The following is a 26019-nucleotide window of genomic DNA, read 5'->3' on the forward strand; positions in this document are numbered from 1 at the left end:
CTTAATTATAATTTTCTTTTAATTTAAATTTCAAAATAAGGTTTTAACCGAGACGAAATTATGTTGTGCCATTTTAATGAAACGTTTCAGGGTCAGCCTGAGAAAATTAAAGTTTATAGAACGCGGCGCTTAATTAAATTAATCACGAATGAAAAATGATTGGTTCCAGTGTAGGTGTTTAAACAAACACAAAACATTTCAATCTCACTTCACCGGAGCTATCACAAAAATAAAAATTCATTTACCAATTTTCGGTAAATTTTCAACGCAAACCAATCACATCAGGAACTTAGTTTTCGCCTTTAAAATGATACACTTAAGACAGAAATTCACTCAAACTGACCTAGCAGAAAATGAGAAAAGTTTCGTTGTTTACGTGTGAAGCTTAGAGCCACGGTATAAGTTAAAATAGTATTGATCTACTGATGTTATCTCGTAATATGGGATACACATATGAAAACATGGAATTGAAGTTGAAAGCTTTATTCATTGTGTGTATGTATGTTACGACTTTTCTTGGGTCATAAATCTGATGGAACGAATTTGTAGTTCTCTACAAAGTATTTTCACATGATTCTTTAAATAATTGTCAAATAAAATTTAAAAAACGTGGAATGATTGATTAAAAATGAAAATCTCCACTTGAAAATTTTAAAATACTGGTCGTTTTGCTGTGTATTTCGTAGACAGCGTCATCGATACTGGGTGAATATTAAAGCAAATCGGATAAGGGTTGTAATGGCGACGTATGCATTTTAAAAAGTAGGGCATTGCAGGAGCATTATGATGCAGATCTCCGCACTCCATCTCGGCAAGCGGAATATAAATATCAGCATATCAATATCACCCTTGCATTTTTTTTTTAAACTACGAAGGTATTCCAGTGCCGTACGTTTTTTAACTACTTGTAAAAAATCCAATTTCTTCAAAAATAAAATTACCCTCATTTTTCGTCCGCGTCCGGAAAATATGATTTTCATAAAGAAGTGAATTTCTGTGCGAAAAAATGGGATGACGCGTTCCGTATAGAGCTTATCACTTTAATTCAGCCTGACCGTAACGCAACAATTTCAATATAAATTCTAGATACAGTGCGGAATGTTTCCGTTGGAAATTGGATTAAGCGAACTTTGTACGGGCACAGCGGCATTCAGATGCGCTAAAACATCATGCCAATCACGCTGCGAGAAACTCGATAATACGCTAATTAAATGAGATTTGATTTGAGGTGTTACAATGGGCGATGAGGGAAAATCGATTTTCTTTGATTTGGCGGACGTGGCGGCGATGGGTTACCTTAAATCATTTAAAAGTTCGCAGAGCTTGTCATTCTTGAATTTTGTAAGCTTGCTGTATCAAAGTGCCATGACGACGAGGCAGTAAATCTTCTTACTTGAATAATATCCCCAAGAAATAAAGGTGGTGGGTATAGATAGACCTACGCACGAACTAGGAAATAATTATTCGCCGTGGAGAATTCATGAGCGATCGAGCTTATTTAATGTTTTGCTAGATATCTGTTCCCTAAGCGTCATTATATCTCATCCATAATTCATACTTTCCTTTCAGAAGTGATTAGTCTTTGACATCAGTGTAACCCACTTTTCTACAAAAATACGAACCAGTCCTATAAAGGGGTTGCAGAATTTTTCAATATCAGTGACTACAACATTTATTATCCACTAGCGGGATGTTTGGTGTGAGGGTGGCAGCCCCAATAATAAAGTTTTAAAACCTCGGCTGACACGGAACAGCAATCGGCAATCTTTTAAAAGGCTCCAGACTAAAACTCGCCAAACTTATTTTAAAAACTGAAAACTGCAACCGTAATAGCCCCCTAAACGTCTAATCTTTTAATGGAACGCCTCCACCCGGCGCAAACTCAAGAGTTCCAGTGCACATTTGCGCTATTCTCCGACTTCATAACGTTCCTTATAATAACGCTGATCGACGGTAATTCACCCTCTTCTATTCATTTAATTTGATTATTCCGGCAAATTGCGGATTAATCTCTCTCATCCAAAGCCAACACTATCACTACTTGTTCATTATCAAGACGTGTCGTTTTAGTAATTTACGATGTCATTTCGTTGTCGAGACAATCAATTTTCCCGCTGATAACGTTCGGTAAGTAGCTATCTAAATTTCAAATTAAATTTGCCCACACTATTTCACCTGAACGCTGCAATAATGCCATCCGTCTTCGTAAATTTCAATTGTAATAAATCGAAAGTGCTTTCGGGAAATTTGGTGCTCATCTTGCGTTAAGAATAAATCGACCTGGGAGAGGACCCAAAGTGATTTGCACCCACATTAAAATTAATGCAAGCGTTTAAAAATACATAAAACGAAAAGGGTAGATAGAAATAGATAACTACAACAAGAACTCGAGCAAAACTCGTTTTCCCGCATATAATTAATTTAGAAAGTTTAAGTTCAATATTGGATTTAATTTGTATTTTTGACGAGGATTTTATGAATGTTGGGCTAAATAAAGGGAAAATTAAACTAACTGAAAACAGAAATCATCAAAAATCAAATTTATACTTCAATCTATAGAACATTGTGTGTTGTTAAAAGTTAATAAAAGAGTCAAAACAAACACTCGTATGTGTTTGATCAATAATTTTTTTCTCATGCAATGATTATTTAAGTTTGATTATTAATGTTTGGCACCACTAACGGATGGAAGCAATAGATAAGGCAGAAATTATCCGAACTTTTAAGCATAGTTTAAGCACTCGCTTGGGAAAGATTGCAATCGCATTAAAACAAATTTCCTCCACCTGTCTCCTCTCCAACTTTCTTTGTGATTTGCAAGTCAAATTTTAACACCAGCAAGAAATTTTCTTTTATATCCCTCCACTTTTGTCGCACTAGTTCCCGAAGAATCAAATCTATTAAGCGAAGTGTTTTCGTTCGCCGCCTCTTTATCCTTAATCACTCCCTTTTCACTTGATTATCTTCAAGGATAAGATGTCATCCAATCCAAATCCGGGATTTGTCAATTAGTGTCCTCCAGCCAGAACCTGATGCTTATGTGGGTCACATCCACGGGGATGTTGCCGAAAACATATCACCCTCCACAAGCTTGTAGCCGTCTAATCAAAATTCTGCGCAGTTGGGAAGCCACAAAGCGCAAAATACCCAACAAATGCACTGAATTTATGAATAATTGGCCCTTTTCCTGCCCACTGCATTTGCTGAATGTTTCATTACAGTGGAGGAAATCGTGCGAATTTAAAACATCAAGTGAAAACAGTGAAAATTTATGACAGATCTAACGGTCTAATATCCCGTTCGGGCTTCAGGGAAAGTGGGTGATATTGTCGATTATCCTTAAGGACGCGCAACGAGTGCCATCATGCATCACTTCTCAACCCTCTTCGCCTAAAGAGCTGCTGTTATGAGCGCAGGACAAGATCCAGGTCAAATATGGCAACACTTGCGTGTATTAGTTAAAAGCGTCTCCATTAGGTGTAAGCTTACATGTAAATTATTGTTTTTATTTTGAACTCAAAGCAAAAAGGGAGATGAAACGATAATCGCTGGATTTATGGAGGAGAAGATAAGGGAACTATTTAAAATATTTATTACAGGAGAGATTGTATTCCTACGGTGTTTTTTTTTAAGATAAAAGTTTAGAAATTTAGCCCTAAGACACCCTGTATATGTTAAATTATGGCTTCGGTTAATCGACATAGTTTAGCTAAAATAACTCCTCAAGCAACGAACGACAATGTCTAATCTACTGCCATCTCCTGTAGCAGGGAATTAATTAACACAAGTTAATTAAATTCACATTAATCACAACTTCCATTGTTTGCCGCAATAAGGTAACTCATTGATGAACATTCATTTGAAAAGTTACCGAGAGGCAAAGTGAAAATTAATTCAACGCACAACAGAGAAAATTTAATGTGTGCAAATTGCATCCAGGATGCCGCTAACGAATCGATACGTAAACCGACACAAATTGCTAATTCAGAAATAAATAATAAATGCGCCGAGTTTGTGCGACCGCCAGTTGGAAATTTTATTATGAGATAATTAATGCGCGACGTGTCCGTAGTTTTAAATTTCGCCGAGTGAATCTTGAGGGGAAAATTAAATTAAAATTTTTAGTGCAACGTGCAGCCTCCTGGGGAATGTTGCGAAGTTGCAAATTAAGAAAAACTGCCGCATGCAGCCTCGGATCGTTACAACATTTAATAGTTGCCTCTCTGAAGACACGTCGAGTTTGCTTTATTTTCAAGAAGCCGAAGTTTTCAGCTTCAGACGTCACGTTACGGGCAAATAGTCATTTATTCAACTTTCAAAATAAGATATGACAAACATATGCTCATTTTTGTGAAAAAGATTCCCAAACCGAAAAAAGCAAAAAAGTGGAGCAAATGGAAACTACGAAAATTACGACTAGCAAACCGCATTAGCCCGTTGCTGCCAATCACAGTTGTCAAAAAAATCGATGCTGCATCATTATACGCCTTTAGGCCTAGCTAGAACTCGTAGAATATTTATTTGAAAAATTTAGTTGGTGCAGTGAATGGTAAAATGCCGGATGATCCGATTTTTACAGCAGTTTTAGGAAAAATCTGGCAATGGTGCTGCTGTTCCCACTGTTACAGTTTTCAGAAATTGTTGATAATTAAGTAGATAATTAAAGAAACCGTCACAAAAAGCATGTTATTTACAAGCTCTTAAAGTTTGTTCAATTTCCTGCGGGTTTTAAAAATTTGATCTGGTTTCTCATTTCCTCTAAAGCAGTTTAATAACTTTATAAATATTTAGATACCGCTCTCTCCTTTATTACATTAGGGAAATTATTGGAAGCTACTTTGCTTTCCTTCTTTCACCAAATTTTATGTTTGATGGAAAAACTCGTAAATCAGTTTTGCGGGATAAATGAGCTTAAACGTGAATGTAAATATTGGGGAAAATTATTCGCCCAATTTAATAAAAAGTTTAAGTAAAGGGGGTTTTTTACAAGATGGTACGTGCTTTTTTTAATACTTTGAAAGTAGGTAAGGTAATCAATAGTAATCATTAATAAATTAACATTTCTACGAATTTTAATTATTTATTTCTTGTTTTATTGGTAATAAAAACCGTTAAACAAAGTGAACAGAATTTAATTTGCATTTGCACGGATGGTTTTGGAGATCAAATTAAGCCCGAGTGTTTAAACGGTCCAATAAAGGTGGAAATTTCGTTGCGATTTTTCTTCGTAATCTGATCAGCCCTGCTCACGTGCCCATCTTTATCGTCCCATTTGAGCGACTTTTGAACGACTCCTCCTTTTACATAGAAAGCCATTGTGTGAATGTAAATGCAACATTTACATTTTAGGTAAAATTTGAATTCAGCACATCTTCGTGTGCCCCTTAAGAGAAGAGGTTCCTGTCCTTACCTGGGCACGAATGCATAAAATTCCGATATCTTACGCCGTTTAGCATAATATAGGCCGGAGCCTCTAAATCTCGTCAAGGTGGATTTATATCCGAGGAAAACAAGCCAATTTACCGGAAAAATCTAATAGGAGGAGAGGATGAAATTGGGAAAATTACTGGGGAATTGGGAGGCGAGGGCGAGATGATGATGAACCGCTGATCTTTGCGGCAAATAGAATTTTTGATGGTGACTTGCTGGGCAAATGGGACTTTACGCACGATTATCCGAAATATATCTTCTTCAAAAGCTTCGCACTTTACTCATGACTATTTTTCTAGTAAAAAAATTCGTTTTCCAATAGAAAGTCTGTAAATAAGTTGGGGAAAAGACATTTGCTAAACTTAGATTACCTTTAAAACCAATAAAATATTCAGTTAAGTGCCACAAGAATTTCCCAAGTGATCAATGAATAAAACACTTAAAATGTAAATTTTAGCGAATTACCCTACAAATGTTTTCGGACGGTTCCGGTTTGCATCTTGTTTGAATTTCAACATTCCAAAGTCAAATGCATAATAACAATACGTGAGTATTTTCAGTTTTTTGATAATATAGGAAAAATAAACAATGTGCATAAAAAATAAAAATAAAATAAAAATTGTTTTTGCTTAAAACTTGTTGAAGGTAGGTAGTTAAATGACCCCAAAAATGCTATATTTGGTTCGAATTTTTTTTCCTGGTATTATTTTTAATTATACTGATTATAAGTTTGCAGCGTGTAACAGCCGTTCGTTTTAATAAACTGCTGCCGATGAGAGCTCCTTCAAAGCCGTTTATATTTCAGTAGCCTCTTTATGGACCTCAACTGCTGCTTTAATTAAAAATTAGGCAGCCGTTTTGGAATATTACGTTTTTTGACACGATCGCCTGTCGAGTTTCCGAGCGAAAAGCACGAACGCATTATCCTTTGATCGGATAGACGTCGAGGACTCTTTACTGTCATCGGCAAACGCGCCAGCTGTCGACGTTTGCAGGAAATACAAAAACAATCTCTCGCTCCGTCCACCTCCTCCTCTCTTTGACGACTAATTAAAACTAAATTGAATTTTCTGGTTTTTGTGCCGGTTTCACTTCGCTTTTGTTTCCTAGCCATCGGTTCGATCGGAAAAGTTTATATTACGGTCCTGAGAGCAAAGACTGTCGCAAAACTTTTTACCAGAGGGATAAATAAAATTAACATTCTTTAGCTCTTTTGATGTGGCGGGAGAGGATTTGAGGCGAAGTGTCGCAATTTTTTAATTAAAATTGTTTTCATCGTTTTTCCTTTAGTTACCAGGCAAGAGGGTCAATTAAATTACATTGCTGCAGTGGTCTTGCAGTCTCAATTCAATCGAATAGTGACAAGCGACAACATCGAGCTATTTACTTTTGACATGCCAATTACGTGGTTTCACTTTGTTTATTAGTGGAAACGTGGATTCTACAGAATTTGGAAAATTTCCTTATGTTTTTGCTGTCTGTATATTTACGCTACATGGAAATGTAGTTAGTGTGGGTGGTAATTTAACAACCTAATTATAAATGTAATTACATGGACCCTATTTACTAGCCATTTTGAGTTAGCAACACATCTGATGACACCAGATATTATAATAACCCCATAATTAAAGCTGAAAATTAATCTTTGGCGTTATGATATTCCCATAATACAATATGGTCTATAGTTTACGAGTTATCTACATCAAAAACTGGGACTGTATGATTCTCTAATATATTATTTTATTCAGTTCTGCTGTCGCAAGTGCTTGACAAGAAGATAATTTGTTTTTATATTATTCACGTTATGAGACACACATTTCAAGCTTATAGTAAATTTAACTGTCAGCAACTTTGAAATAAATCAGCCAAAGTTTCTTAACTTATTTAACCACGGTCTGTTATTTGTAATTAGATTTACTGGAATAGTTGTTTGTTCTTAGACAGTCTTCTTAATAACTTTATCAGTGATTGAATCAGAACTTGTCTCTGTTTTTTGTCTTAATTATTGCGTTAGTTGTTTTTGAAGAAAGTAGCCAGAAATTCGCCTCTCTTCGTCGTCAATGTATCACCGACAAGTCAATTAAAACTTTGAATTAATTTCCCTTTCTTCAATTTGAGCAAATAACAAGTAAACTTGTTCTGGTACCCCAGTGTGTATTTAACGGAATGAGAGTTATAAATGGATAAAGTTTCGAAATGTTTGCAATATGAATAAATCTGACATTGAAAAGAGTTGAATGATTTAATATTTCTTTCTCGTGGCAAACACGTTCTTTTCAAAACGTCTCTCCTATCTTCATATTTTTTATTTCACGAAACACGACAAATGGTTGCCGCGAAAAAAATCGGACCGAATCCCGGGATCCGATAAATTGAACCAATAATAGAAATACGGGGAAAACTTTCCGGAGTGATAGAAAAAGTTTTAATAACTCCGAAAGCTCATAATCTCCAGGTTCACGAAAATTGTTTTAATCGGAATTTGATAAGGGGTTTGCCCAAGTTTCGGCGACAATACGCCACCCAGCAAAAATCGACAATTATTCCAGGCCTGTAAAAAATTCCAGCATCGCAATAATTTTTTTAATTAAACGTGTAATTATAATTACGCGAGTCGGTCCAATGTAAATACGCGTCTTTTAATTTTGTCGTAAAAATTGAAGCTTCGTCGAGATAATTGCGGCTAAAACGGTGCAAAGGCTGTCTTTCATCCCTAAAAACGTCAGCTGAAATGAAACCGACGTGCAATTAATGCGACACCCGCAAAGGAAGTTGTCAGGAACTCCAACGCTTTGGTGTCAGAATCGTAAGATTATTTTGCTTTTCTCGGTCAAAACAAGCGAGGAAAAATAATTATCGCCGATCTCGACGACGCAAACAATGCGAGAAATGACAGGGAATCAAGCCGATTTCCAGATGTTTTTCCTTTAAATACAGTAAAAAAACATCCAATTAAAATTGCTGCAACTTGGCTAATTATTTCACCTGACATTAAAACTGCTAACTATCCTATTCAGTGTTCGTAAATGTCTAATTCCATTACAACTTAATTTCCATTAAACAATAAACAGCAATGAATACCCTCTCAAACTCGCAGCAATATCGTTGCGGTGTATACATTTCCCAAAGTTCAATACGGGTGGATGTTGTGTTAGCAAAGCCTTTATGTACACTTTGATATTTCCAAACAAACTAAAATTTGTTTCAAAAACATCGCACGAAAAAATAAACCCACGCTTAGCTAATCTGGCGAATTATGTGGCCTTTAGCGCAAACACACTTCCGGTGATCTGGTTGACGCTTCAATTAAAATAAAAGTACAAAACATCAATTGTAACTAGCATGGCTTAAATAAAAGTTAATCACAACTTTAATTAGAAATGAAATCAGGAAAATACAGGATGTACAAATACATTCATACTAGTAACAGTCGTATATGCGAGCGCAATTATTTTAAATGAATATTGGATTAGCCTTATCAAATAATTGCTGAAAGATTAAATGTAGGTCCAGATTAATTAGCTTTCTATTCACTATTCATAAAGTTATAAAAACTAGTTTGCTCGCAGAAGCGAATTACGTATTTTTGGTGTAATAGTGGGAAATAATGCTGGAAGTTGGTGTAAAATTTTCTAAAAGCTTCGAGTGGCGGGCTTGTCAAGTGGCATGAAAAAGAATATCTTAACATAACAGCTTGTACGTAATCCAACATTTACCCAACTGTCAATCAGTCAACGTCGTCGTGTTTGCCAGCATGCACGACGCTTTCATTTATTATTTACGACGACATCAATCAGCAGTTTATGCTCGCAGTCGACAAGTTGATCGGAAAAAAATTAATCGAAACAACGCACAAATCCCCCCATTAAATTAATGGCCCGAGTCGGATCTCAAAGTTGAAATCCTTATCAGAAATAAAACTGCCTCGTTCGAGATCTCACCGGAGAAGGAATAACAAATCCGCTTCCACGTAGTTTCTGCGACTAATTTCGGCTCGAAATTTGAATATGTCTCTGTAACCGCCTCCGGACCTCGGGACAGCTGGGAATAGCTCATTGTAATGCATCCAGGTCACATTTAAACATGTCAATATAGTCGGAATACACTTACATCTTATTTGCATTATTTAAGTGCATTTCCATCTCAGCAGGCTTAAAAGCTCAACTCAAACACAAAAACCTGGGCTTTTCACTTGGAGCTTCAGACACGTAATCATAATTGTACGAGCTTAGGGAATTCAGAGAAAAATAATGCAACTTTAAAAGGAGGCCCTTAGATAAATTACTCCGATAATATTATTACAAATCGAAACTGATTAATATACTGTTTACTGACCTAAGTTGGGGTAAATAGCCCAAGGCTTAGACGGGTCTGCTTCAAATTAAATTCGCTTGCAAATACGTTTTCACCTACAAACTTGTCGATTAAATAAAGCTTGTTTTTAACATAGTTTTGTCTTTAACAGTTTTACGCGCTAACATGTTTCAACTTTTACTGGCTCAAAAGTTCTACCATTTTTTGCACGTCTCTGTGAGCAATTACAGACGTTTGGAAAATTTCGCAACAAATATACCGAACTTTTACGTCGATATGAATTAATGTAACAGAAACATACATTTAAAATTAAAATTTGGCGACATGTTAAAAAACCAACGAAATAACTTTCGTTAAAAAAATTCATCGTGAAGTGAATTAATGATTAAACTGAAAAGCTGTGTGCTTGTTGGCATTATCATTTTAAAGTTGCAAACCAAGCAATTAGTGGGATTTAAAATTGAAAATTTAATGTTTACAAACATATTTATCAAACTCAACTAATTATTTTTTGATGTCATTTTCAATTATCTAACCATTTTAACATAAATCCCAAATACAAGCAAATGGAAATCCAAAATTAAATCACGTGTAACATTTGCGTGGACTGTGTAATATTTAATTAATATTGCTATAGAAAATGTAATGAAAATCGATACAAAATTTAATTTTTAAAGAGAAAAAATTAAATTATGGGTAATTTTTGCGGTTAATTACTCTTCTTTTCCAAGGTAAAACTAACAAAAAAACGTCTAAACTTTTTTTTTGAAACCCTCAAATACGATTTGCAGTAAATATATAATAGTGAGAATTTTAATGAATATAATTCCATTTTTAACAATAAAAACATTGAAAAAAGACGAAAAGCACTTTCAGAAAAACAGTTTATTCCGGAGTCCAGCTTGTGCATTTTTCCGGCAACTCCGGAATTCCAGAACGGTACAGTAGCTTCGTTAATGAACAATTAGTTAACGCGGCGTCTCTTGTACCTCTTCCAAAAGCTGGTGTACTTTGTTAATAGCATTAGCAGAGGTGGTGCCCTTGTGCTCTACTGACATCAGAACGTGTAATCTCTCGTCGGCAAGATTGTCTCTAAGAATTCCACCAGCCGTTAAATCAAATCTTCCCCCGAGGAATTCAATTACGTACATAAGTGCCAACTTAAATAATTTCGCAAATGTGTCTGGGCATTTAACTTTGAATTTTTAACACTTGTTGGTTAGGTCTTGGTCTAACGTGTGAGGAATTACCATTACGTTTGATAGATAAGACCAGCGTCATTTGATTAGGTTTATGGTGCACTTCATCGAGCATTAGGTTTTATCAGAACACGAGAGCTTCTGTTGAAGGCTGTTATCGTGGCATTTACGGTAGGCGTCAGCCCTAAACATCGAAAATTAACTTTGTAGAAATCAAGCAAGTGTAAAAGAGGGAAGCTAATTCGATCAAAGTGCCGATGATTTCATTTCGGCACGTTTCAACTTTTTTATAGGACCATATACGAAATTTAGTTTAAAAATGATATTTCGGATACGTTTTATGAACGCATTCTACTTTCAAATTTCCGCGACAAAGTTGCGGAACTTTCTTATTCTATCAGTGCGGAACAAAGTTCGATTACATAAAGGGGCTCAAGGTAAAACGCTGAAATGGAGAGACATTGATCATTGTCGATATGTTTGCGCTTCACTAAAACTTAGTTACCTCCGCTGTGAGGACGGAATTATCTCATTTCGGTGTGAATTTCTATTGATGAAATCATACTGCAGTGTCGATATAGTTTAGCATAAAATAGTTTCACAATAAAACTACTTTTGCATTGAGTTTAGTTCAAAATTGGTGGATGCGCCGGGTCAAAAAAAAAATTCCCGTTTTTTATTTGACACTGTTAATTACAGCTGCGGTACTTAAGCAAAAAAAATAATTATAAATATTACTAACCTCTATTTTCAAGTCGCATCCTGAATAACTTTTATTTTTTGACTTACAGTTTTGGAAAACTGGGGTCTTTTCGTTTATTTATTTACTTTGCACAAAATCAATAGATCTTTCTGTAATACATTTCTTTCATTATGCGCAACTGCTGGCAATCACTTTGATCTTGATACTTGAGCTAATGCAATAAAACTCGATTTAAAAGTCTGAAATACGAACTCTCCCTTCGTGTCAGCCTTTATGGAAATATAGCCAGCCTTCAGACGATCCATTTTCAATGCATTTGGAAACAATATGAGATTTCACACAACAACAAAACGTGCCTTTTATTTTAACGAAAACTGATGTCTGAAACGGTTCTTGAAAGCAAATAAGCGCGTTACAACTAATTGTTAATTATTATAACGCTTCTCTTGCTTCTTAATGCGACTTAACAGCTTCGTAAGAGAACATTACATAATTCGGTTGTGTATGAAGTAAAACACCTGGGGCCCGTGTATTGCCATTGATTAAAGTTTCATTGACTTGAAGGGATGTGTAACAGCAACAGTTTTACCTTCGTGAACATAAAACAGATTGTAAAATGTTTTAAAAGGTTTTACCTTAAAAAAATAAACAGGTGAAACTTTACTTTTGTAATTACCTTCTCTCTTTTCCATTTTTATTCCTCCTGAATTGCTCTCCTTAGGTAATAATGATTTAATCAAGGCAACAACAAGTTCCCTTGAGACTCTGAAGTGGAGAAGCTAAATTAGATAATTTTCTGTCATATTACTCCAAGTTATCGACTTGGATGACTGCATTTGTAAGATTAGGAAGACTTGAGTCTCGTTACTATGTTCACTAATTCTTTAGCAAGTTCTATGCAACAATTTAGATGTAAATTAATTAAAAAGCTTTGATATTATTTTTAAGCAAACATCTTAGGTTTTTATTTGTTGAAGCAGCGCTGCTTTGCGCAATATATTAATATTTCCAAGACATGATAAAAAGTCGCAATACAATTTATCAACTTGTTATAATTTTCCAAGTATCTTAACTTTTATTATAGCGTTTCCGGCCAAGTCAACTAACTTTCTTCCGGTACACAAAATTAATGGAGCAAGGAGAGCTCTACTTATTCCATCCACCGGAAGGAAATACAAGATTTGAAAACGAACGACAATAATATTTTTCATACAATTTTTTGGGTTTTATTTCGGGAAAACACGAGTAAACAAGACAAACTGTAACAAGTGGATATTTTTAGAATGTAGACCGTTATGTCGGTATTAATATTGGCTTAATGACCAATTTGGGGTGAGCTAATTGCTTATATTTGTAATTTTTATTTGAATATATGTCGACTCTTGAAGCTTATTTAAATAATTCAATTTAACGATAATTTCCCTACAAAAATTACAAAAACCGCTATGAAATATTATGTCAAGGTTATTCAGTCACGACATTTCGCCATTAGCTGTTTTCAGGGCTGAACGGCTCGTTTTACAGTGGTGCAGACGGTCGGCTATAACGAGCCGTTATAAAACAATAAATTAGCGGCAATAACTACGAAATAATTCATTTATGAGTCCAATTAAGCGAATGGCCTTCCACCATCACAATTAAATCCTTCCACAGAAGAACAACTCGAATCGTGTTTAAAAACAATTCATATCCAGCCGAGTAAACCGTCTAAGAAGTAATTTATTTGTAAATACAACAATAGCAAACGCTTCGTTGGCGCTTCGGGGCCGAATTCAGCTCGAATTAGGATGCAAAAGAGGATTAATTCGGCTTTGAGAGATTAGCACTTGGGATAAGTTTCGGGGACGGGTTCGACGGAACTCACCTGTATGTGATGAAAGCGAAAACGAGGCCGACTAAGGAGATGCTGCTGCCGAGGACAATGAGCAAGGACAGAACGCTCTCTTCGGTCAGGACTGTAGGTTCCAGGCTGTTGCGGCTCAAGTTGGGGAAGCCGTGCAGGCGAGCGGTGTACAGCGTGTCCATGACGCTGAAAAAAGAATTTTAAAAAATAAACGCGTTTCTGTTGCTTTTCCATTTATTCCAGTTTCCAGTAAAAAAATATTGGTTGCTTCAAAAAATTTTTCAGGCTCATTATTACTCGTAGACCACCCGTAGTTTGTAATGTTGATTTATTTAAAAAGTTTGTGTTAAAATATCTGCAAAAGGCGGTCAGACCTGGGGCCTCGTGGCCCAGTGGTATAAGCGCCACTTACGACGGGGGAGGTCGGGGGTTCGAACCCGGATCAGGTGTAACAATTTTTCTATGAGAAAAAGTGTAGAACAGGTAAGGAAACAACACGTAAACAAAAATAAGAGATTGAGAAAACACATAGACGTATAAAAGTAAAGCGAAGCATAAAACTGAGAGAAATAAGAAAATAATGCGGCAAAAATGTAAAAGTACGTAAAGGCGCCAAATTGTAAACGTATATTTTGTTTTCAGAGAAAAAGAGATGAACGTAAAACAGAAATATAACTTCAAACATTAGTTGACTTATACGCCAGGTATCGTTTGTTGGAATCTGGTGAAAAATTAGAGAATTAAATTGAAAAAAGTGGAAAAAAATGCTTTCTCGAGCTAATTCGCCTTTTGAACTGATAGTATTTGCGTTTTAGATGAATTATTGCAATTATATAGTTTGTAATGTTGATTTATTTAAAAAGTTTGTGTTAAAATATCTGCAAAAGACGGTCAATACCTGGGGCCTCGTGGCCCAGTGGTATAAGCGCCACTTTCGACGGGGGAGGTCGGGGGTTCGAACCCGGATCAGGTGTAACAATTTTTCTATGAGAAAAAGTGTAGAAAAGGTAAGGAAACAACATGTAAACAAAAATAAGAGAATGAGATAACACATAGACGTATAAACGTAAAGCAGAGCATGAAACTGAGAGAAATAAGAAAATAATGCGGCAAAAATGTAAAAGTACGTAAAGGTGCTAAATTGTAAACGTACTTTTTGTTTTGAGAGAAAAAGAGATGACCGTAAAGCTGAAATATAACTTCAAACTTTAGTTGACTTATACGCCCGGTATCTTTTGATGGAATCTGGTGAAAAATTAAAGAATTAGATTGAAAAAAGTGGAAAAAAATGCTTTTTCGAGCTAATTCGCCGACTTTTGAACTACAAGTACTTGCGTTTTAGGTGAATTATTGCAATTATATAGTTTGTAATGTTGATTTATTTAAAAAGTTTGTGTTAAAATATCTGCAAAAGACGGTCACTACCTCGGGCCTCGTGGCCCAATGGTATAAGCGCCACTTACAACGGGGGAGGTCGGGGGTTCGAACCCGGATCAGGTGTAACAATTTTTCTATGAAAAAAAGTGTAGAAAAGGTAAGGAAACAACACATAAACAAAAATAAGAGATTGAGAGAACACAGAGACGTATAAACGTAAAGCAGAGCATGAAACTGAGAGAAATAAGAAAATAATGCGGCAAAAATGTAAAAGTACGTAAAGGCACCAAATTGTAAACGTATATTTTGTTTTGAGAGAAAAAGAGATGAACGTAAAGGTGAAATATAACTTCCATCCTGTATTTACTCCATCATCCTGTTTTCGCTAATTGATTATTGATGTACCCTATGTAGGTGATTTAAAAAAATGTTTCTCGGGTTCACTTCTCCAAAATGAAAAAGACTGTACTTATAAGCAAGAACGTTCAACCAGAAAAAAAAACACAGATGCAGTTGTATGTTATGTGTTAATTATAAACAAAACATGCTTCAGTGCTAAGTCTGTTAGTGCAAGTATTGTCTTGAATAAAGAAGTGTCAGCGATTTAATAGAAATGCTCGTGTCAGTACAATATGACGAAAATGCATGAAAATCAATACAACCTGCTATTTAGGTTTTAAAGAAAACGTCTACATGACACTTGATTTAAAACTCCATTCTTGCTCAAGGTGACGTGACATTTAGTTTAAAATATTTTTTAAACTTTCATATATCTTGGTGACTGAATAGAAGTGTTATATATGATCAAACAGATAAAGTTCCTAATATGTTCAAGCAATAAATTCCAGATGATTTGCTTAAATAGAAAATTCCCCCGTAATATGGTCTACATTATAAATTCACTAAATAAAATACTATTAACAGACTGTATAAACAATAGCTTTTGTTTTTTGTGAATATTGTATTTGAGAAAAATTACAATTTTACAATATTTCGATAATACCTACCTCTATTTTAAAACAATACGAAAGCTTCAATTTTATTTTAATAAACCGTGTATCAATATTCAACAACAACAACTGTCTAAATAACCAAATATTGAAGTTTGGAACAGTTCCCAATTACCAGTCTCAGCATAGGTAGTAGGTGTACAACTATACTTCAGAGATTTATTTGACAGACATCTGCGACTTGTGACCTATGAGACAATCTAACTTACCCAGCTTGAGACCTAATTATTTACGTTTCGCAAATATATGTTTTCTCCTATTTAGTCAACATTCCCGATGTACACAAAGATATTTGACTTCGTCAGCTTGCGGTTTTTATACATCGTCGAGCATCCCTTTTGCTGATTATGACTCTACGTTCCATAGAAAATAATTACACACCTACCCAACTTCTGCCGTAGTTCTGCGAAACATTTAGAACCGACAACAAAATTTTTCGCACCCAGATATAAGTTACAAAATCGTGATTCATGACAAAATTTCACATATTAACTTACAAAAAATGTTCCACACGTAGTCCTTCCATGCATAAATTCGCCGTTAACCCTGTAATAACGCTGGGCAAAGTTTCAATAAAAAGCACATTACCACAAACCCGCTTTGAAAAAAAATTGTTATTCATGAGCGCCAAACCGAAAGTTAGCGAAATGCACGTTTCATGACTTTTCGCTTTGATTTACATGTATTTGAAAAGTTTGCAGCACTTTTCCGCAAATGCAGAAGTTTTTAACAAAGTGGTCCGCATTTGTATATCGGGGGTGTCTGGCGAAAAATGTTTTAAGTGTGTTTACCTTGGGGGTCAGATTTAACCATCCGGAACTCCACACATTTATTATGCTCTATTTAAACTTCCGCGATATATCAATTAGTTAATTGGACATCCCGAGCCCACTAAACTTTACAAACTAAGTAAATCAATCCCTGAAACGCGCCTTAAACACGCTGAAATATCAGCAGCCCTGCGATAATCAAGTTTCCACTTTTCCAGACAATAAAAATGTTGCCTAAGTGCAGTTGGGAAGTTTTCCCCATGTTCTTACGTACACAAACTTGTATAAATTATTGTGCGGGGAGTAATTATTGCATAAATTTCGCTGCGGCAAATGAAATACGAGCTTGCCGGCAATAAATTGAACGTTTTGTCGATCCGGTGCCAGCTTGCATAATTGCCGGAGAATAAATTATGTAAACAGTCAAATGTGATAACATGTAACTAATATATACACTGGTATCTGACTTTCAAAATGGGGTTTAATAATTGAGAGCTTTATGACACCGTGAGGCGTTCAAAGGCAGCTGAAAGTTAAGTGATCGCTCAGTTCTTTTGAGCTAAATTACATTCGATCAAAGGTATCGACGACGGAAAGTTAATAGACGCATCAAATTGATGCTGTTTTGCAATAAAACGCTTTATTTTAGAGAATGGATAAGGATATAAAAGAGACTTGAAAGTTTTATGACAGCGAAAATCAAATCCCGAAATATATAAAGTCAAACATGTCAGGAGAACATCAATGTGAAATAATGCAAAGTCTGTGGAACAAAATTGAAATTATTTTTAAATCAAATTTCAACTCTTCTGCTTTCTCTGTAATTATTATAATATTACAACGGATTCAAAAATGTTTTTGTAATGTGGACGTAAATTGAATTAAAACGTAATACTCGTAGTTATCAAGCCTGTCAAAACTAATCATCCTCATAAACACTGTAAATACTGTACTAGATAAAATCAATCGCTTTACCAAGTTTTATATTATAGAAGCTACGTTATATTTAATAATAATTTAATTTTTATTTTATTATACAATACATTTACTAAAATTAAATTTTAACATTGTTTAACTACAACATAACTGTGTTGTCAATTTAAAAAAAATCATCAATTATTAGCCGTCGCATTTGTTCTTTTATTTACACACCAGCTAGAAGAAAAATCTTGGTCTTGTTTGATCTTATTTTGAAATCAGTACCAAGATCAAGACAACACCTCACTATCTTGAAAAAACAGAAAAAACTTTTTTTCATTCCAATGCTCCAATACTTTCGATTGGCGCTAGTTTTTCTGGTTTTTGTGTTTTTAATAGCAGTCAGGAAATTATTATGTGGGTAGTTAGTAGTTGCCCACCATTTTCAAAAGGGTGTGTCATTTGCAAATTCCCGCAGTTTAGAGAAACATCCGTTTGCGAATTTTACGTTCTCTGGAAATAAGATATATCCTCCCCATATCCTATATGCGCCGCCCATAAAATACTTTCATCGCGAAAAAATGCCGTAACCAGACACTTCGCATGAAAGTAAAGCTCCATTATGGCATTGCGGCGCTTTTTTCTTATGTTCATTGTGATTTTTGCCGCAGCATAAAGAAAATAGAAAAGCAGATAGAGGGAGAAGAAAGTAATATCTTTATTACAATGATGTGGAGTTCTCTAAACGTGCGTCGCTTGGTCCAGTTCGAGCCAGACAATGCGAAAAAGGAGAAAAAACGTACGGCTTTTACGTAAAATTGGATTTACTTGCGAATAAAATATTAACGGATTTATGAGGATCTTTCTAAAAATCGAAAACTAAAGACGAGAAATGAAATCAAAGGTAAAGTCGATTACTGTTCCAAGGGAGGATTTTTAGCTTTTAGAATAAAGTAAATTTTTAATTATGCCCGACGGGAAATGAATTCCAAACGGATTACTTGGGGTAAATAAATTTTTGCTAAATTAAATTTTAAATTGCAAAATCAATTTTATTAATTAAAAGGTGTTTCCTTTATTTACTTTCAGCAGTTTTATTCTCGCAGGTCAACGTACACTTACCTACCTGTGTGTGCATGCTTTAATTAGAGTTTGCCAAGGGATGCGGTACTGATATTACTAATCAACAAAACTACCACCAGAGACTAGCTGCAATCGAATTATGCAGGGAATACTCTTGTGAATTCGTAGGAATGTATGTTCCAAAATTATCGACATAACACTGCATAATAGGATTGCTAATAATTGCTACTGCAATGAGCTATTCAAATTGTATTGTATCACTTTGTTATAAAAAATTACTTTGGTGGAGTAGAACCTTACAACTGTTTATTTTTAAACTTTTTGGTGGACTGTCTCCTACGATTATTTTCTACGATATTTTTTAGACGCAAAAGCAGACCAGTCGGATCTCTCTTAAAAAACATACCATATGTATCAAAAAAACAAATCCTAACAGTCACGCTAAACAGTAATAAAGAAATTACAAGTTAGTGCTTTTATTAATGTTTTTGCCTGATATGTTACTGATAATTATAACATAAATATCGATTTTCATAACTTCACGTATCTATAATTTATAATAACTCATATATTCCTGAGTAGTAGAACCCATAATGTTTATCTGAAAAATTGATAATTCTTAAGTAACTTGTAGGCCCACACCTCCAGCAGCAAAAACCAGGAGCTAATCTGTCCTCATAAAAAATGAAAATCTCTAATAACAATGTTTGTGCTAGTCCTCAAAAGCGTCGGCCTAAACCCTCCATAATTTATTTAAGCACAATATCTACAAAACTCATTTCCTGGCCTGTGTCGGCCTAACGAGGCCATATTTCCAGCCCCAGGTACTAATTGGCAAAGATTAGCAATCAAAGCAACCGCCGAAAACAGCGCCTTTTTACCCTTCTGACGTAAAACTTACAATTTTCTTCAGCCGCCTCCCATAAAAGAAGTTCGTCTTGCACGTGGTCTTTCGTACTGCGAGGCGCGCTTACACTAAGACGTGGAGGACGCGTGGACGTCGCGGCGTCACTGACGCTCCGCACTCGATGCAGTCTTCTGGTTACTACGTTCATTCATTATGCGCCGGCGCCTCCCTTCACCTGTACAAGGGGGCACAAAACAAAAATTTGTATCCTGGGTGAAGGAACCGAAAGCTGGCGCAAAGTTTGCGAATTTTGAGAATTTGCCGAAAGTCAGTTCAACTGAAATGGAATTCCGAATGGGAGTAACTATTCGCATGCTATGTCGGGTCAGGGTTGGAAGTTCGAAGATGAATGTAGGGAGATATTGAGACGTTGATTACAGAAAGAAAGGCAGAGTTTAAATACTCGTGAAAGGTGGGCTTTGAAGTCAACGGTTTCGGGAGATGAAAGCGGGCTTTCAAAATAAAGGCAAAATTGTTTAAGAAAGTTATATTGTTTAATTTCATGCTGTTTGTGTTAAACCCGTTGATTCAATTCAATTTTTATTGAAAACTTATTTTAGTACATATTTCTTAAGCTTCTAATATTTTCCTAAGAACAAATTTTTCAAGTAATTGTTATTACATTCTGTTTGATAAAAGCAAAAAGTTACAGTGCAATAAAAAGTAATTTTAACACCATAAGTGTTTTTAACAGTCAATGATTTACCGATTTTTTAAAACTAAATGTATAATTATAAAACGTAACCATCAGTTGATGGGAATTAGGTTCAAAAGTATTTAGTTTGTGTCAAATTTATTATTTATGACTTGAGTTATTTTCCAACACACAACCAATTTATTGGACGTAACTAACGATTATTCAGTTAATTTGATGACAAATGTTTGGATACATGTTTCAAAAACATTAACTTACGTTAGCATAAAATAATTGTAATTTATTTTGATAAATTCGAAATTTTATTACATATTTATCCAAGTATTAATTATTAATTATTTTAGTATTATGGTAGTTCCTTAAAAAAATCTCGGTAATTTTAAAAGGAAAGGAAATTTAAGCACATATTTTTACGGCGTTGATAAGAAAAGTAATTAATTTTTCGATTTAACAGAGACAAGGACATTTGTGATAAATTATTAGCGAGCATTGTCAAAACCATAACTGTAATGGACCCTCTGTTGTTAACAATCGGAGACAGAGGAGTTCGATTAGGCAAGCCAAAAGCTAGAGTTTCAAAGGAAATTGCTTGCAACAGACAATACTTCAAGAAGATGAACTCCATCAATGTCTACTTTATTAAAGCACAAATTGATACATTTAAAAAAAAATTAAGTACTTACCCACTAGTATTTACTGAAAAACTAAGATAAAAATGCATTTTAATACTTAAAACTCTAATTTTTACGTTGATTTGTAACATATTAAATCTCCATTGTTAACCATCTAAATATTAATTAAAACTTTAAACGAACTGTGGAAATATATGGTCGAACGCATTACGCTACTTTTTAATTATTCATTCAAAGTTTGAAATTTTTTTAATTAGAGTTGTCATTTTCAAATTGATCCGGTAACACATTTTTAGACGTTACCTACATTCGTTACTTTATTCCTGTTGCTACTTAGTGCGTTTATTTGCTACAAATCCAATTCTCTTACGTTTCAGAACAATCATAGAACGTCTCCTCAACTTCAGCAATCTGTTTGATCGTCCTACTAACTTAAATCGCTTTGCTTTCAACAACAGTCAAAAACTACAACAAACTACTAATCTCTTAATAATAGTCAGCGGATCTGATCGTCCCACACAAAGTATTATCAATTCCAAATTCCATTAAAATTTTAATTAATAGAAATCGAGAAACGTTAACAGAGTCATTTATTATATCTCTGAAACAACCGATTTTCAGCAAGATTATCCTCCGTAATTACAAACGAAGTTCGTTTTTTTAATGTCAGATTCAGCAATAGCGAGTAAGAAACCCTCGTCGGTTCATAAGGATCAAATGGAACAATGCCATTATTTGTGCTCCATTATTCAGTTAGAGTTACGCAATTTGGAAACGGCTATTTTACAAGAAAAAACCCCCATTCAACTAAATAATGTCTGTTTTCGACCACAACCATTAGTGTGATTAATGGATGGAGATTTGCAGCCAACACAACAAACAAAAGTTTCAATAGCGGAGGGATTGACAACAAATTGCAGCAGCTAAACGCTTAATCTTAGAAGCTAAAAATTCCGGCTTTGATCAAACAAACTTACAGACACACCAATTTTTTAAAAGAATTTGCTTCCAAGACAAGCATTCTTGCATTAGCAACACCAAGTTTTATGCAGTAGATTAAAATAATTTTTGTCCCGGCGCATCCACCAATTTTAAAACTAATAATTTTTGTGTGATTACAGTTGTTTAGTTATAACCATTACAACAAAACAATTTGTTTTATCGAATAGGTAATTTTTATTAAATAAAATAATTATTCTCCCGGCGCATCCACCATTTTTGCAATTATTAAAATTTACCCAATTGTTATGATTTTAAAGTAATTTATGTGAAATAAATAATACTACCTCCTATTTTCAATTGTCTGCGCACAAAAATACCACGAACAGTTTGCAAAAAAAAACAAAAATGTGTTCCTTCAACTAATAAATTTTAATAAAACCCCTATGACCTTATGTCTCCGCTTTCCGCAAGGTAAAGGATCACGACAATCTATCAGCCGCAACGGTGATTTTCCGGGGGCATTGATTGGAAGATTACTTTTTTCAACGTGCTGCTCGTACCATCTTGAGAATCCCCTCAGCTCCTAATCCTGTTCATTTATCTCTTCGCGAAGGATACAAAGCAGCATCTTTCAGTTCGTTATAACCGTTTTTGTCGTGAGCAACAGCGGAAAATATTTCAACTCTGGCAGCTGAATAAGTGGCCCGAGATTACGCCAAAACCCAAATAAAATGTGATGTTATGAGGTTTGCAGCGTACAGTCCGATGCAAAATTAAAACAATAGCCAACACGCAACTGTTGCACTTGTGGCACTGTTGCGTTTCTGTGTGAACTCAGATATCGCTATAATGGAATACAGAATTGCCTCGGGATATATTTTGCGAATTAAGTTTACGGCCGGCTGGATTTTGCCAACAGTTTTATTTCCTTTTAGTATGTATCACACGGAATTGCGTTTTAATGCTTTGTTGCCTTTGAGGTCAGAGGCGTATAAGCGTTCAACTATGACGTCATAAATTGCTTTAAATGCATGATAAATTTGAACCGGACGAGGCCTTAGTGTTATTTAATCGGGATTCGAGCACTCGTTCATGAATAAATTTACACAATCACGGTAGGCCGATGCTGGACCTGCATTATGTTAGGCGCCATATTTACATGATTTACACTTGGTTAACGGGCAAATTAAATTACTTACGGAAGTTCATGCAGGAAACGTGGGTTTCTTCACCAAACTACGGTTGATAAAGTGCTCGAACCCCCGTTTGTTTGCATTTTTAATTTCGAGCAAAATGTGGGCGTTTTGATTAAATTTCGATGAGAAATTTACACACAAAATCCCACAGAACTAGAAAACTCACAGAAAAATTTACGTCACTTTTGTTTAAATAGTTCATACTAATTTGTACATTGAACACAAACATTTTAAATGTATGGAAAAAGCAAGTTGTTTTCATGCGATAACTTTAAAACAACTTTCATTCAAAATTTAAATTTCAGGGACTGTAATAATATCGTAGTTATGATTGTTACTTTTGTCCATTTCGTCGTAAAAATAATAAACCAGTATGAAAAAAAATAAATTCTTGTGTTATAAAGACTCAAAAATGCATAATTTTTAGTCCAAAAGTTTTGAAGTTTATTTTTTTGGTACAAAAAAAATCCAAAAAAACGTAATTTTAGAAACCTGCATGAAATAAATACGAGTAATTTGGTCTTAAATTGTAGACATCTGCTCTATAAACTTAAATATGACATTTGATACGAATAAATAAAAAAATGTCAAGTGGTTGCTTTAATAAAAATGTCACTCCCTATATTCACTTCTCTCGGATCGTATTTTATAAAAAAAATTTATTTGCGTTTCTTCCATTTCTTTAATACATACAACTTACATTTCAAACTATCAGTGTTTCTAAAACTACAGAAATAACTATGAAAAGTGCTCAAGGTTTGAAATGAATATATTATTCAACGTGAAGGTAGCCGTTTGTCTAATCCCAATCATTCCGTCTCGCTACAAAGTTAATCCACCCTTTATGCCATAAAACAATCGGGACAAACGCAGTGATTAACCCTTAACAGCTCCCCAATAACTCCTCGCCTCCAACGACATCTCATCCGTTTCGAGCACAATTTATGCGACATTGTGGCCTCTTTCGCTTACCTAAAATTGCCTCTATTGCAGGAAGATGCTCTCGAACAATGTGAAACACGACGCTTTTTCCACAGCATTAAACTCCAAAATAAAAATCTTCTGCCCCATAAAAATTCCCAACTCGAGTTCGATTGAATTACAAAGCGAAAAAAAGCAACAAAAATTTCGCCTTCACGCCATATTGGTACATTGTTAGGATTATTCTCCCGCTCTTAATTACACTCCCACTAACCCGTTTTACATTTATTATCGCAAATTTAATTAATTTCGCCGATTTGCAAACAACTATGCTAAACTTGCGGTCTAGCAATGCCGGCCTTAATCTTCCGAGAATAAATTATCCGTATTGGCGGTTTCCATGTGGATTTTTGCCCACAAAAGTAGCAATAAATCAAGTTTAAGCCGGACTTTCGTGGGATTGGTCTACGAGTCGCAGGTTTTTTTAACTCGGATAAGTCTCGTGGGAACTTTGCTCATAAAGCTTGGTTTTGCTCGAAACCTAGAGTGTAGTTGTCGAAAAGAAAACATCTTCGATAATGACCCCAAACTCATTTATTCATTTTTTACACAAGTGTCTGAGTAAGAATTCGGCAAACAACTCGACCGTAATTATTTCAGATAAATCCTTCGTGCTTAAGTGTTCCAATTTTCCGCACCGAAAATTAAAACTTTTCGGTCTGCCCCCAACTACAATAAATCTCTGCACCTCTTTGCAAGTTCTCGCCCTAGCCTGAATCCGCAGCAAAATCCGTCGTGAAAGACAGATTCAAATTGTCACTCGAGACGAAATCCCTTCGTCGAAAATTGATTTCTTCGCCCTTTTGGATATGCAGTTTCGGCTTAATCACATCACGGAAAAAATCCCCCACAGATGCGTTTTCGATAGAGCGGTTTAAAAATTTTATTGCCGACGTAAAATTATGTGGGATGATTTCCGGAAAAGCCGTCGTAAAAGGAATGACCTTATCGCAGAAACCTTATAAACGACCACGGATCCGACTCCGAGAAATATTACATTAGAGAACCAGAAAAAATTCCTCTCAAAGCTTTATCCATAGCATGATGAATATCCTCTAACCCCACACTCGCGCAATTTCTGGCGAGATTGAGTCGAAATATGAAATGCGTGTTGCATTTTTCGTAATTATTTCAGCCGGAAGCTGAATGATTTATGATTGCATTTTTTGTGGGAACTAGAGTCGTAAATAATCCGATGTGGTTTTGCGATGAAAATAAAACTAGATCCACTTAAAAATAGCACTAAATGTGTTGAAAAAGTATAACTCAACACGTCCACAACCAAAACAAACACCAACCCACGCTTATTTTGCGAAAACTCTCCCCCTGCCGACGGAACTGTAATTCCTTTAGCACGTTTCATCAAGATTCTTCCTCCCCTGGGTTAGTTTATTACGGTCGGCTTTAGAGTAATTCCCACCGACACCGACCAACTTACAAACCAATAAGGACCCAGGACGTCACGCATCAGATTGCATTCACTCGCCCACGTCAAAATTAAATCCCATTCAAAATCGCACCTTTTACAAAATTGCTCTGCTTTTTCTGGCCAGCGGTCACACAGCGAGCGAACGAAATGTTTTAATGAAAATAATTTCATAAATCCTAATGACATCTCTCTGATATGGAATTATTTACTACTTATTATAGACTCTGGTTCTGTGCGACCGTGCAAAAAGTTTGCGTTAGAGCCTTTTTCTAAGTCCTTAAACTAAAACTCTGACATTATTCAATGAGATTAGAAAATTAAAAAGTTAACCCGGCGCATCCACCAAAATTGCTCAAACAACCGACAGCAAGACAGCGAAAAAATTAGTAGTTTTTTTGTTACAGTCATGTATATTTTTAACGTACAAAGCACATGTAAACATCAAAAAATAAAATTAATGTTTTAAATAATCATTTAAACTCGTACAAGTATTTATTCAACACATTATAACGTGTGGCTTATGTAGGACATTAAATTAGGTTTAATTTGAATAATTTTACTTACCCGCATGTAGCAGTTCAGTTAAACATATGCCAAAAGCCCTTAATAGAATTCACCCTGTTTGTAATC

General features: G+C 35.1%; 1 protein-coding gene across 1 annotated transcript in view; it reads right to left on the reverse strand.

The window, feature by feature from the left end:
- Nucleotides 1-19682, reverse strand: part of LOC103313059 (latrophilin-like protein LAT-2) — a 45930-nt gene extending 26248 nt beyond the window's left edge. The window contains exons 1-2 of the mRNA XM_015980635.2: nucleotides 19549-19682; nucleotides 13511-13675 (exon numbers count right to left, since the gene is read on the reverse strand). Coding sequence (XP_015836121.1) covers nucleotides 13511-13671 — 161 coding nt within the window. The 5' untranslated portion in view covers nucleotides 13672-13675; nucleotides 19549-19682. The remainder of the gene's footprint in view (nucleotides 1-13510; nucleotides 13676-19548) is intronic.
- Between the last annotated feature and the right edge of the window lie 6337 nt (nucleotides 19683-26019).

Source organism: Tribolium castaneum, chromosome 5 (assembly GCF_031307605.1).
Source record: "Tribolium castaneum strain GA2 chromosome 5, icTriCast1.1, whole genome shotgun sequence".
NCBI lineage: Eukaryota > Metazoa > Arthropoda > Insecta > Coleoptera > Tenebrionidae > Tribolium > Tribolium castaneum.